Raw genomic sequence first — 15,236 nt, 5'->3', positions numbered from 1 at the left:
GTTCACAGTATTCTACTAATATCTTGAAAAAACTGAACAGTGCTAAAATACTCCCTCTAGCTTTAATATTCAATATTTTCTTAGAGAACTTAATCTCACATTAGTAAAATCTAGTAAATAGCTAGTCATATGGGTAGCTATCATTCAGTCCTTCAAGTTCTCTGCATAAGCTAAAGGGTAGTATTTTTTTTTTTTTTGCAAATCTCTTATAGAATATGGAATATAATAGTTAAGTTAGGATACCCTGTTCAGAACAGCAAGATATCCTGTATCTTCAATTATGTTCATTTCTGTAAGGAGTCTCACTGGGATCTGTAGATTTGGCAATTAGGAAGCAACAATAGTAATGTCTAACATTTATACAGCACTTTACATTGTAGTGTGCTGATGCATTCCCTGTAATCCCTTCTACTGAAGAAGGCTGAATATAAAGAATTCCTTGAATTTGGAAATGCTAAGCTACAATAGGGCTAAATTTAGGTCATAGTTTATTTCCACTGAGCCTGGCACAAATATAGTAAGCTTCTGGCAATGGAGCACCACCAAACTTTGCAATGATTGCATAAACTATCCAGGTAAAAGAAATTTGCAGATTTAAAGCTTTCTAACCAAGCATTTCTAAGAATGAGTCATTCGAGGCTAGGAATTTCCAACCCAGGCAAGATAGGAAGAATATCGTCTCAAAAGAAAAAAATTGAGTTTGATTCTCATAACAACTCCTTAGTTTATAGATGAGGAAACTAAGAGACTTGTTCAGGATCACATAGCTAGTAAGTATCTGAGGCACTATTCAATTCAGGAATTCCTGACTGAGTTCCTCTCATGTTCTATACATTATAGCACCTAGCTATCTAAAATGCTCATATACATAATCTTCACACTGTCCTCTTTCCCATCCATGTATGGGGAGTATGTTGATATTTGGATGTGTTACCGACATTAACTTGTTATTCTTTCTCGCTTCAAGCTCTTATAATCTTATTGTGTCCCATGATCCCACTGAAACTGTTCTGTCAAATGTCACCAAAGACCTATTAAATGCCAAATTAATGGATTTTTTTTCCCAGCAGGAGGGATCTAGTGATTGGGAATGGATTGTGGGATGGAATAGAAGAAGAAATAGAGATGTAGGTCCTTTCTATAGGCAAGAAGTTGGTTGTGATGACCTCAAAAGAAACATTGGTATGGGTTAGTTAGGTAATATTAATGTCCAACATATTTCCTCTTTCTCCATTCCTCTTCCCACAACAATTCATACTTCCTAATCCAAAAGCTGAGAATGTGAACAATCCAGTGAAATTTTAGGAAATTAATATAGGGGAAGTAGAGAAGAAAGGGGTTCTGACAATAGTCCTCAGCCTTATTCTTTCTATATCACTCTTCTTCCTATATCATCTCTTAATTATGATTTATGTGATTCTATGTTTCAGGTTGAGGTTAATTTATCTACCCTATTTATATATATATATATATATTTTTTTTTTTCTTTCTTTCTTTCTTTACTCTCCTAGCATGGAATGATGGTAAAATCCGTGCATTCACTCCAGAGACAGGTCGACTGATGTATGTGATAAACAATGCTCACAGCATTGGAGTAACAGCCATTGCTACTACAAGTGACTGCAAAAGAATCATCAGTGGAGGCGGTGAAGGGCAGGTGTGATATTTGAAACTAAGACTGTTTGGAAGTGATGTAGTTGGTATTTAACTTAGAAACACACTTGAGTTCACAATCATTGGCAAAATGAAAATAATTTTTAAAGAGGAAGACTATAGATGAACTTCACCTTAAAATAATAATGTGAACAATCCCACTTAAATCCACCCATCTAGGATTTCATTCTTTTTTCACTTCTGTTTGTTTTCAATAGATTGTAGTTTGTGTAAAATCAAACTAAGACACTGTAAGACTCTGAGCTATGTCAAGTGTAGGTAGAAATGTCATTTTTCTTAGAGGCAGGATGTTGAATAAGTTTATATACAAGGGCAAATGATAGAAGAGTAAGAATGGGGAAAAAGGAGTCATAAAATTGGTACCTCAACACTCTTTTTGTTATTTCAAACTTATAGGATTTTTTCTTCTTCTTCAAAGCCTGCCTCTGAAATTTCGGTGCTTTGCTAGTGGGGACCCAGCCTTTTATCTTGCTCCTTGTCTGAGATTCAGGAAAATGGTTCTTTGCTTAAACCCACTCCAGATTTTTGCAAATCTCATTTGCCATTTTTAAGACACCTATAAAAATAGCAAAAGTTCAACACCCATCAACAAATAGCAAAGCAGATCTTTTGTGCTGTTATAAAATAAATGCCATTATTTGAGGCAGTAGCCTTGATTTGAAAATCCAGGCACTTAACATTTATAGGCTGAATGACTATAAACAAATCATTTACTTTCCTGGGCTTTTATTTCCACATCTCTAAAAAGGGGATAGCTTCATACTATCTTATATATTTGTTTTCAGAAAAACACTTCATAAACTTTCATGTGTTATTTAAATATGAGTTATTATTTTTTTACTCCTTTCCTTTATTATGCGGGAAAAAAACCCCAGATTGTCATTGATTTCATATGATAGGTAATTGTTGAACAAATCTATCATAATGTAGAAATTCTAGAGGTTAAAACCTAGATTTTATTATACTTAAGCAGATGTTTAAGATTCAGAAGATTATCCCTGAGTCCAGACTAGGGTTCAGACCAAGCTATTAATAAAGAAAAATTGTCAGAGAAACAGAAAAAAAATTTTAAACATATAACAATGTTTAAATGCTATGAATGTCACACAGGTCTGGTCAAGCAGAGTCATATCATAGTTTTCCTCCAAAATCATTAAGATTAAACAAACTAAAACCAAATTGGTGAACAAGCTGATTTTTCAATCTATTTATCTATCTATCTATCTATCTATCTATCTATCTATCTATCTATCTATCTATCTATCTATCTATCTATTTTCCTGAGGTTGGGGTTAAGTGACTTGCCCAGGGTCACACAGCTAGGAAGTGTTAAGTGTCTCTGGCCACATTTGAATTCGGTCCTCCTGAATTCAGGGCTGGTGCTCTATCCACTGCGCCACCTAGCTGCCCCTGATTTTTCAATTTAAACACAGAGTCTGTGAAATTTTACTCTATTAACTACTTTGAGGCTACATTACTACTATAAATACTATAAATTGGGCTGATCAAATAGAAGTTTACATGTCACAAAGAGCCAAAGGGTAGGAGACAGGGGGAAAGTAAGCTAAATTCCCTTCGGAGGGTTTAAAGTTTTGTTATATTACCTTCTTCTTCTCTTTTGGTTTCTTATCTTAGGAATGTCACTTATTGCTATCATTAAAACTTGTGAGTTAGGTTTTAGTCAGGTGAGGTTAATATTAATGGGAGAAAGATTTCAGTAAGTGAAACATATTCAGGAGAAATAGTCCTGAATGATGTTTTAAAAAAAAAAAGGAAATTGAAAAATTCTCATTTTTTTGTTTCTATTATTTGTCTTATTATCTGATTTTTATAAATCAAGATAGCTTTGCCTCAAAATCTTTTTGCTCTCAGTTTCTAGACTTTAAAGTTCCTAAGAGTTTCCAAAGCTGCTCTAGCTTTTTAGCTAGCTAAAAGCTTCCTTCTTTGTTCTCTTTTTTCTTCTTTCTTCCTTCCTTCCTCCCTCCTCTTTTTTCTTTCTTTCTTTCTCTTTCTTTCTTTCTTTCTTTCTTTCTTTCTTTCTTTCTTTCTTTCTTTCTTTCTTTCTTTCTTTCTTTCTTTCTTTCTTTCTTTCTTTCTTTCTTTCTTTCTTTCTTTCTTTCTTTCTTTCTTTCTTTCTTTCTTTCTTTCTTTCTTTCTTTCTTTCTTTCTTCTCTTCCTTCTTCACATGTGAGAAAGAAAAGAAGTCTAGAATCATTTAAATTATTAAAAATTATAGGCATTAAATCAATCAGAAAAGCAAACTTAAAATCAAGCCTCAGTTTGTTCATCCATAAAATGAGGGATCAGATTAAGTAGTCTCTAAGTTCTCTTTCAGCTCCTGAATGCTTATTAACCTGTGGAATCAGAATGTAATTGCAGGAAAGCTACTTATCGTGCCTCACTTTCTTCAAGTGTAAAATGGGGATCATAGTTGCATCTACTTTCCAGGCTTGTTATGTAGATCAAATTAGATAATATTTGTAAAGCACTTAGCACAATACCTGACATATAGTAAAGAGAAATACTTAATATTTCTCTTCCTTCTTTTCTTTTTTCCCTTCCATGGCAGCTTATAAACTTATATATCCTTTATCAATTTTGAGGAAGAGATTTGTAACTCAGAAATGAAGTGTCTCTTTGGTGGGGTGGGAAGGGCCAGGCCTTATGATTCTCTGATCACATTGAGTTGTATACATTTGAGTTTGAGTATATGTAGGGTTTTTTCAATGTTTTTTTTTTCCCCTTGAGGTGAGAGTATGGGAAATAGGCCCTCACTCCCAGAAACTGGAGGAAGCGCTAAAGGAGCATAAATCATCAGTATCCTGTATTAAGGTAAAGAAGAATAATGAAGAGTGTGTCACAGCCAGCACAGATGGAACTTGCATTATTTGGGACCTTGTGTACGTACACTGTGATGGTGAGGATGATGGAATGATCCATCAATGATGGAATGGTCAAGTGCCCTAAAAATGTAATGTTATGGTTCAGGAGGGTCCATGTTTCCAGGATTGAATCCAAATTGAAAGATGATTCACATCAAAAGAATCGATCTTAAACAATTCACAGAATTCTTGGATTGGATTATTAAAATTCGCCTGTGGAAACTATTCCACTATGAAATGACCTGTAAATGTCCAGTAGGATTTTTTTCACTATTAGTTTATGGAAGTTAATACTAGTTTTCTCAAAGACTTTCAGGAAAATGAGAAATTTGGAGGAGAGAAATTAGTTGTTTTGTCCATTTAAAAAAACTGATTCCATAGGAAAATCTTGAATAAAAGAAATAGAAAAAAAAGCATTATTATAAAATATATTCATTTGGGGAGAAAGAGAAATAATTACTATGAACAACTGGAAAAGTAGTCAAAAGGATAAGATATTTACATTAGATGCAATTTTTTCCCCCCATCCATCTGAGGACAATAGAAAGAAATGGAAGATTGGATAATTAGACTCTAATTCTAATTCTAGTCCTGATATTAATAATTTTTTGTGACTGTGCAAATCATCTCATTTTTATGATCTTTAACTTTTCCATCTGTATAAGAGGTTTAGACTAGAGGATCAGTTCTGTCTTTAATAGTCTAATTTCTCTTTAAAAGACTATTTAATTAAGAGATAGGTTAAGAACTTTCTTCCCTAACTGATTATTTCAGATCATAGAAATCAAAGGCTTGGAATCCTAGCTTTGATCTCATTGCCTATGTGGTCTTTGACAACTCGCTAAAACTTTTTTGGGGGGAGGGGAGGGGGGAGGGAGGAGGCAGAGAGTCTGGAAGGGACCGCTAACTTTTCCCAAAAGTAAAGTTGAACTATTTGATCTTGAAAGTCTTCTATCTTGAAATCTATGATTTTGGGAGTTTCTTGAGCTAGAAGAGATAATCCTGAGATAATCTGACACAGTCAATTAGTGGAGGAAGAACAAGTAAATTCCAGAGGTTTTTGTTGTTGTTGTTGTTGTTGTTGTTGTTTTTTTTTTGTTTGGTTTTTTTTTTTTTTTTTACCGCTAACTATTTTTCAGGCGTCTGAAAAGGAACCAGATGATTCTGGCCAACACCTTATTTCAATGTGTTTGTTACCATCCAGAAGAGTTTCAGATTATCACCAGTGGGACCGACAGAAAAGTAAGTAGCCATACCTGCAAAAGACAAGATCCTTTAGAGAGCTAAGATTCATTACATAAAGGTACTAATAGGATATGGCTAGACCAATTATTATTGCTATTATTTCATGACTAAATTCAAAATGAGAAAGACTAGATAGTCATAGCTTCGTAAACTACCCCAATTCATTACTTCTAAAAAAAAAGTTTATTAATTGAGACATCTTTAATTCATTACTAGGGATAATTGGACAGGAGATGAGAAGCAATTCTTTTTTTACTGTCCATAAAAAGTTTATCAATTTAATTGCATAAAGACCTTACAGAACTACTGTTTTAAACTATGTAAAACCTTAGTTTTACACTAGTCCTCCTTGGATCTTCAGAAGTACTTATATTATTAGCCATTCATTTAAAGTGTATACAATTCCTAAATTGCTATTCTCTAAGTTTTACAGTGTTCTTTAGTTTCTTTAGAGCTTTCAATTAAATAAATAAAACAATTTTCATGATAAATTTTTAAAGAAGTGTTTTTATGAGAAATATGTTTTAAAAGGTTGAAAAATGAAAAAAAGAGGATGTAACATGAAAAAAAGCCCAACTATTTAACTCTTGTTAACTTTACTGCAAATGCTCTTCCAATTTGTGTACATCCACCTTTTTAAAGGCCTTTAAACAAAGAGCTCCTCTAACAAACGCCCTATTTTAATGCCTTCATATTTTTTTAAATTTTTTTATTATATATATATATATTTTATAATATTATCCCTTGTATTCATTTTTCCAAATTACCCCCCCTCCCTCTATTCCCTCCCCCCGATGACAGGCAATCCCATACATTTTACATGTGTTACAATATAGTCTAGGTACAATACATGTGTGTGAATATCATTTTCTTGTTGCACAATAAACATTAGAATCCGAAGGTACATGCAACCTGGGCAGACAGATATTAGTGCTAACAATTTACATTCACTTCCCAGTGTTTCTTCTCTGGGTGTAGCTACCTCTGTCCATCATTGATCAACTGGAAGTGAGTTAATGCCTTCATATGAAGATAACCTTAAAGGGAAAGAAGAGCTCAAAGGCTTCAAGTGCTGGTCAACCCACTTTGGAGAGACTCAAAATTACATAGTTGATAGTGTTTGTGTTTGTAATGAAGTGTGTATTTGTTTACATCAACTAATGAAATCTCTTAAAGGATAAAATGATAGTGAAATGATAGTTAAGTCATGGATTCTTAGACTATTGAAGCATTAAAGAATGATGTAAAGTAATTTTTTTTTTTGCAATTTTTCCTTAATCTTTTTTATCTTTTTACCCTGTGCCACTTTTTGAGGAGTAATAAGTACTTCATTTTGTAAGCATATATTCTATAAGATATGTATATCTGACTACATGTTTATTCATTGCTACAAATTCTTATTAAACTCTTCTATTCTGATTTCCAGATTGGTTACTGGGAAGTGTTTGATGGGACAATAATTAGAGAGTTAGAAGGTTCCTTGTCTGGTTCAATCAATGGAATGGATATTTCAACAGAAGGAGTGCATTTTGTCACAGGTTAGTGTTGGAATAAGAAAAGGAAGCAAAATTGTCCTTATTTAAGTATATTAATAAGTTAGTCTGGGAGATTAACACAAAGCCCCAAGACAAAATGGATTTTTGTTTTATCCCTAATCAGCTCCTATATTCTCTTATATCCAAGTAAATCCTGTACAGCCTTTGGAGAAATGCATCTGCAAGTTAGGATGATCTGAAGTTCAATGAGTGTCCCTGAGACAAAGTCACTTCACCTGTTTGCTCCCAGGATTGTTGTGAGGATTAAATGACAGGTGTCCTTAAAGGCCATTTAGCACGGTGCAGAGGACAAAGTTGGTATTTCTTCTCATTTTCTCCTTCTTGATGCCAATCTGAGGCTGCCTCCAGGTCCTAATGGCACAGAATGAGCTTCCAAGCAACACCCCAGCCCCAGCCCACCCAGTTTGTGGATCAAGCTGAACCCCAGGACACTTGTGGAAACAGTTCTGATCTTTTTTCTGACAAGTGACCTTCTGACAACTGGGGGAGCCTATCTGACCTTTCTTCAAACCATATTTTTAATTCATCACAAATAATTCTCCGCAATCTCAACATTTTCATATATTTCATTGCTTTCTTAAATTGGACGGGTGGGCACAGTTGTTCATCCTATGAGTAGATATGAAATGTAAGCATGAAAAATCTGTTTCTCACAGCAATGGGGTCCCCCAGGAGTCATTTCTTCTTCAGAGAGCTGGTTTGCTTCAAGGCACTGAAAGAGTTAAGGCAGGCTTATTCAGGGCACAACTATAGGTTAGCACTTTCAAGTCCCTCCTTCTGGCCCTTCTGACCCACACTCTCCCCACTACTAGGATCCAGTCTCTTGTGGATTTGAGAATACAAGTAGGAGAGAATTCTTTGTGCAGGATGGGAACCAATGAGCTAATGAACTCAACAGGTCCATCGGTGGTTGTGAAATCAAAGACTATTGGAACTACCCCCAAAATTTTGTGATTTGAGAAGTCTGGAAAGAGCTGCCCACTTTCCATTAGCAAAATGCCACCTGAAATCACAGCCAAGAAATGAACTTGACCTTGAGAGATTCATCCTTTTTTTGACTAACAGACACTTGGCTATAATGTTTCATCCTTTTAGTTTTCCTGTGGTCATACAAGGGAGTCTCTCAGTTGCCTCACTTCTGGATCCTTTAATGATGAGGAGAGAGGCAAAATGGATTGGAGAAGGGGGGAAATCAGGAAAGGAACCTGAAAGAATTGATCACTTTCATGCATCGTGTTAAGGCTGCCTTACTTACTGCCCAAGCAGAGTAAACACAGCAAAGCAAGCTCTGGGCTGTGCTACCTTAGCTATCAGGGCCTTGAGGGCCTGCTCCTCCTTTAGTTGGGTGGATGGGGTAGTGGTGGCAATAAAAGTTTGTAGGACTTATTACTTGACTCTTTTTTCCCCCAGGAAACATCTGCAGCGGTATGGGGAAAAGATACAGAATCGTCCCTATTGGTGAGAATCAGTCAACCAGCAATTAGCAATACTTGTTCAAGATACAAAAGCTTCACAAATACAAAAAACCTAAACTAGAACATACCAGATCAATACAGAGTACAGAGACAGTCACATGAGAATGCATAATCCTAATAGAACAGCTGGAGTCCTGTAGGAAAGAGGTGTACAGGGTCATGAGGTTGATGGCAAGGAGACTAAAGGAAAGCAAGCCTCTGGGGTTGGAGAGTTGTAGAGGAAGGGCTTAGAACCTGCAGAACCTAATGGATGAAATGTGGGCAAAGTAAGAGAAAAGGGTAGGGGATGACTGATCCTGCAAAGCTGGGTGCCCGGAGTAGAGAATTTCAGACAAGGGGAGAGTTTGGGGGACCAAGATTATGCAATGTGCTTTGGACACATGGATTTTCAGCTGCAAATTGGCTCAGATTCAACATGGGCAACAGAAATATATGGGAATTGGGGAGCACAGCTGAGGAGGTAGACTCCAGCCCCATCAACATAGCTGCGAGTGTTTTGCTTAGAGATGACAATTGGGCCTCATCAGTTTCCAGGACATAGATGACTGGTGACACAGGCATAAAGGGGTCCTCCCCAGGGTCCATGACATGAATAAAGATCCAGTCAAAGAGCCAAGCAGGACACACAAGTCAGTAAAAAACCCAGAGATGGCAGAATCGGGAAAACTCTGAAAAGAGAGGGAGAAGAAAAGGCAGTCACTCCCAAAAATGCTGCCAGAGAGATGCTGAAGGAGGAGAATTAGACAGGGCTCTTTCAGCTTTTGCACTACAGAAGTTATCAGTCACTGCATTTCAATGAGTAAAACTCATCTGAATGAGGAGGAGAGAAGCCAGAGTGCACAGAGTTTAGGAGAAAGAATAACAAAAAACATTGATTTTCTACTGTGGTGAGATACAAAAGCCTGGGGTACCTCCCAGTCTCCATGGAAATAAATCTGCACCAATCAGTGGTTGACTAGGAAAACTGAAAGTGTGAGGAGTAAGATATGGTGAAGAAGTTACAGACTAAGCACATATTGATCAGAGACTGCTAGCTAATGTAAACCAGACCTATAGGCCCCATTCACATGAAGGCCTAGGCTGCATTCCATTGTCCAAAGAAGAAGAGACTGGAAATCACCTCCTTGGCTGCATTCCACTGACCAATTGGGGGGGGGGGGAAGGAGCATATTTGCATGACCAATCACAACCTGTGGAGGGTGGGATTTTGGAGGTTCTTTGTCTGAAATGTATAAAGGTTGTGAACATTTTCAAGGGAGCAGCTCTGTCCTGTTCTAAATCTGGCTCACACACCAGGATGGGGTCCGCTTCTCCAGATTCTAATAATTGTGCTTTTCTATGAGGGATCTCAGAGTAGTCATTTTTGGAAAGGATTTTCTACCCCTGACAAAAGTAAGGAAGTTGTCCCTTGGGCTTCCCTAAGTGAGAAAGGTGGGACAGCACAAGCAACAGCCAGTTGGAGAAGGGTCCAGCTGAAAGCCAAAGGCCAGGTATCTGTGTCCATCTCTGCTCCCTGTACTGCTGCTGTCTTTGCCAGCCTCCCTCTTGTCTTCCTGATTCCTTCCCCTTTGCTCATATTTTGCCTTTTTCATCCACAGACTTGGCCCCACCATCAGATGGCCGAAGCCCCTCCCCACAGGGACTCTTATTCCCTAGGTTAATACCCCCTGTGGTGGAACGGAATCCACCAAACACTAGGGAAAACAGTCCTACCCAAGGACTTCCGTCCCTCAGTAACAACTGTTTCTGCCAAGGGGCGAAGTCTTCCATGGGCATCCCATCAAACAAGATTGCGCCCATATGGGAGCAGGACGCAACAAAATCCAGGGTAGCCAGTCCGGGAAAGAGAGCCCCCTTGAAGCAGCTGGCTCCTCTGGAGAGAAGAAGTTTCTACAAAAGGCCCAAGTCACACCTCTTAAGCAGGCCTTCTGGCAAAATCTTGCCACTGGAAAAGGAAAACCATTTTGTCTCCATAGAGAGCCAGGATCCAAATTCATTGTCTGCCCTGCAAGGCCAGGGGAAACAGGGAGCCCCCCCTCCTCTCTCTAGCTTCCTTTACCCTCCCCTGCCTGCTATTCCCACAAAAAATCCCGCAAAGGCCTCAGAGCGAAGACACTCACCCTGCCCACCTCCCAATTGAAGAAACCACAGTGTGTGGGGCAGAGCCAAGATGGAAGAGAAGACACAGGTTTCCTGGAAGCCCAGTACTTCAGAAGAGAAGTCAAAAAACAAGTCCTCCCCAAAGGTAAATAGTGAATCCCCAAATGACAGAATCTCATGCCACCAGGCCATGCCCACACAGTACCCAGCAGTTAGGAAATACTGATCCTGTGCAGCTGCTGCCACTTGCAGAGGAAGTTTGGACAAACCCCCCCTTACTGGTTAAACAGATCTCAACTTTCTTTTTTTTAAAATTTTATTTATAATTTTTTGACAGTATATATGCATGAGTAATTTTTTTAAAACATTATCCCTTGTATTCATTTTTCCAAATTATCCCCTCCCTCCCTCTACTCCTTCCCCTTGATGACAGGCAATCCCATACATTTTACATATGTTATAGTATAACCTAGATGCAATATATTTGTGTAAATACCATTTTCTTGTTGCACATTAAGTATTAGATTCCGAAGGTATAAGTAACCAGGGTACATAGACAGTAGTGCTAACAGTTTACATACAATTCCCAGTGTTCCTTCTCTGGGTGTAGTTGTTTCTGTCCATCATTGCAGATCTCAACTTTCAAAAACAAAATGAATAAAAAAACAGTAAGAACTTTGACTTGGAATAGCTTTTCTGGAAAAAAAGAACAGATTTCAAACATTTTTTACTAATTGTCAAAGTAATTGACCTGGAAAAATAAATCTTGGAGAGAGAGTCTAAGATTATTGGACTTTCTGAAAACCATGATAGATAAAGAGCCCAGACACTATTTTTCAGGAAATCAGAATCAGAAGGTAAAATGAAAGAATTCACCAAACATCTCCTGAAACAGACCCCCAAAGGAAAACTCCAAGGAATCTCCTGGCTACATTTTAGAACGATCAGGAAAAAATAACACAAGCAGCCGGGGAAAAAAAAAACCAAAATTAAAATACCAAAGAACCACAATAAGGATTATACCCAGGCCCTCAAAGCTTCCCCCTTAAAGGATAGAAGGACCTGGAATCTGATATTCTGAAAGGTAAAGGAACTTGGAATGCAGCCAAGAATAAATTACTCCTCTAAACTGAACATTTTCTTTCAGGGAAGAAGATGCAAATTCAGTGAAATAGGTGACTTACTTTCATTGCGGATGAAAAGACCAAAGCTAAACAAGAAATTTGAACTCCACATATTGAAATCAGGAGAAGCATAAAAAGGTAAACAGCACTTGAGAAGTATAATTCTGTTATGTGTATACATAGAGAGTGCATGTATAATTTCATATTAGTGTTCCAATATTAAAAAAAAAAAAAACTAGAGGTGGGAAGGGCATTATACTGGAAAAAGAGGAAAGTAGAGGGAAAATGAGGGAAATTACATTTCAAGAAGAGGCAAGAAAACCTATTATAATTGAGGGAAAGCCGGGGAGGGGATGAATATTGTGTGAATCTTACTCTGGTCAGATTTGGCTCAAAGAGAAAATATTAGAAATATTTGGTTTCCCCGAGAAACTTCTCTCACCTTACAGCAAAGTGGGGTAGGGGAAAAGCAAAAAGGGAAAGGGGGAAACTAAATAGAAAGGGAAACAGAAATACTAAGGGAAAGGTAGAAGACAGGGGGAGGGACTCTAAAGGAAGAGGGCTGGCTGAGGCAAGTGGTGCTCATAAGAAAAATACTGGGGAAGGAGGGAACGGGGAAAAGGAAAGAGAAAAGTATAATTTGGGGAATAAGATGGCAAGGAAATAGTTTTAACCATAAATGTGAATGGGGCGAACTCTCTCAATAAAAGGTAAGTGGCTAGCAGACTGGATCCTACAATACATTGTTTAAAAGAAACACATTTAAAGCAGAATGATACATACAGAGGAACAGTAAAAGGCTAGAGCAGAATCTATTATGCTTCAGGTGAAGTACAAAAAAGCAGGGGTAACCATGCTGACTTCATATCAAGCAAAAGGAAAAATATATCTAATTAAAAGGAATAAGGAAGGGCACTATATCTTGCTAAAGGGTACCATAGATGATGAAGCAATACCAATACTAAACATATATGTATATATATATATATATATATACACATATATATATGTGTATATATATATATATATATATATATATGTATGTATATACCAAGCGGTATACCATTTAAATTCCTATAAGAGAAATTAAGAGAACTGCAAGAAGAAATAGACAGCAAAACTATAATGTGGGAAATCTCAACCTTGCTCTCTCAGAACTAGATAAATCAACCACAAAATAAGAAGTTAAAGAGATAAATAGAATACTAGAAAAGTTAGGTACGATAGATCTTTTGAGAAAATTGAATGGAGACAAAATGAGTGCATGTATAATTCCATATTACTACTCTTCCAATATAAAAACAAAACAAAATAAAACAAAACAAAACAAATCTAGAGGTGGGAAGGGGATTTTACTGGAAAAAGAGGAAACTTTTCTGCCTTTCTTCTCTGCAGTTTATGAAACCTAAACTAAAATTCATTATATATTAGGACATTAAAAACATCAAAACGAACACAGAAAGGCAGAAAGAGTAAATGCAAATTTCTTTTCAGATCATGATGCCATAAAAATTTTATTCAATAAAAGGCCAGGAGAAAGGCAAACAAATTATAGCAAACGAAATAATCTCATCCTATCAAGTGAATGGATGAAAAAGCAAATCTTAGACGCAATCAACAATTTCACCCAAGAGAATGACAACAGTGAGACAACATACCAAAATTTGTGGGATACAGACAAAGCAGTAATAAAAAGGAAATTTGTCTCTCTAGATGCTTGCTTGTATAAAATAGAGAAAGAGATGATTAGTGAATTGGGCTTGCAACTAAAAACCAAAAAAAGGAACAAATTGAAAACTCCATCATTGATCAATTGGAATTCGATTAGCTCTTCTCTATGTTGAAGGATATCCACTTCCATCAAAATACATCTTGATACAGTATCATTGTTGAAGTGTATAATGATCTCCTCATTCTGCTCGTTTCACTCAGCATCAGTTGATGTAAGTCTCTCCAAGCCTCTCTGTATTCCTCCTTTTTGGTCATTTCTTATAGAACAATAAGATTCCATAACATTCATATACCATAATTTACCCAACCATTCTCCAATTGATGGGCATCCATTCATTTTCCAATTTCTAGCCTCTACAAAAAGGGCTGCCACAAACATTTTGGTACATCCAGGTCCCTTTCCCTTCTTTAGTATTTCTTTGGGATATAAGCCCAGTAGTAGCACTGCCGGGTCAAAGGATATGCACATTTTGATAACTTTTTGGACATAATTCCAGATTGCTCTCCAGAATAGTTGGATTCTTTCACAACTCCACCAACAATGCATCAGAGTCCCAGTTTTCCCACAGCCCCTCCAACATTCATCATTATTTGTTCCTGTCATCTTAGCCAATCTGACAGGTGTGTAGTGGTATCTCAGAGTTGTCTTAATTTGCATTTCCTCATCAATAGTGATTTGGAACACTCTTTCATATGAGTAGAAATAGTTTTAATTTCATCATCTGAAACTTGTCTGTTCATATCCTTTGACCATTTATCAATTGGAGAATGGCTTGATTTCTTATAAATTAAAGTCAATTCTCTGTCTGTTTTGGAGATGAGGCCTTTATCAGAACCTTTAACTGTAAAAATTTTTTTCCCAATTTGTTACTTCTCTTCTAATCTAATCTAATACATTTAATAAAAAGCCAGGGGAAAATAGACCAAAACTTAATTGGAAACGAAATAATCTCATACTAAAGAATGACTGGGTAAAAGAGCAAATCATAGACATAATTTATAACTTCCCCCAAGAAAATGACAATAATGAGACATCATACCAAAATATGTGGGATACAGCCAATGAGGGTAAGTTTTATATCTCTAGAGGCCTACTTGCATAAAATAGAGAAAGAGAGGGTCAACGAATTGGGCTTACAACTAAAATTGCTAGCAAAGGAACAAATTAAAATCCCCCCCACACGAAACTTGAAATTCTAAAAAGAAAAGGTGAGATTAATAAAATTGAAAGTAAAAAAACGATTGAATTAATTAAAATAAAACTAAGAGTAGGTTCGTTGAAAAAACCAACAAAATAGACAAACCCTTAGTAAATCTGATTCAAAAAAAGGAAAGAGTAAAAGTAAATTGTTAGTCTTGAAAATGAAAAGGGAGAACTCACCACTATTGAAGAGGAAATTAGAACTTTGCTCAACTTTATGAACCAATAAATTCGATAACTTAAACGAA

At 36.7% G+C, this 15,236-nt stretch overlaps 1 protein-coding gene across 1 annotated transcript; it reads left to right on the top strand.

Moving 5' to 3' along the window:
- The first annotated feature begins 1,515 nt into the window (after positions 1-1,515).
- LOC141540754 (cilia- and flagella-associated protein 52-like) lies at positions 1,516-8,841 on the top strand. Its single transcript, XM_074264733.1, has 5 exons — positions 1,516-1,657; positions 4,423-4,574; positions 5,696-5,798; positions 7,228-7,339; positions 8,768-8,841. The coding sequence occupies exons 1-5, from the start codon at positions 1,562-1,564 to the stop codon at positions 8,839-8,841; spliced, it is 537 nt and encodes a 178-aa protein (XP_074120834.1). The 5' UTR covers positions 1,516-1,561.
- The last annotated feature ends 6,395 nt before the right edge of the window (positions 8,842-15,236 follow it).

This window comes from Sminthopsis crassicaudata, chromosome 4, assembly GCF_048593235.1.
Source record: "Sminthopsis crassicaudata isolate SCR6 chromosome 4, ASM4859323v1, whole genome shotgun sequence".
In the NCBI taxonomy this organism is placed as follows: domain Eukaryota; kingdom Metazoa; phylum Chordata; class Mammalia; order Dasyuromorphia; family Dasyuridae; genus Sminthopsis; species Sminthopsis crassicaudata.
The sequence above is the reverse complement of the archived record's forward strand: the minus strand, read 5'-3'. Positions and strand labels throughout refer to the sequence as shown.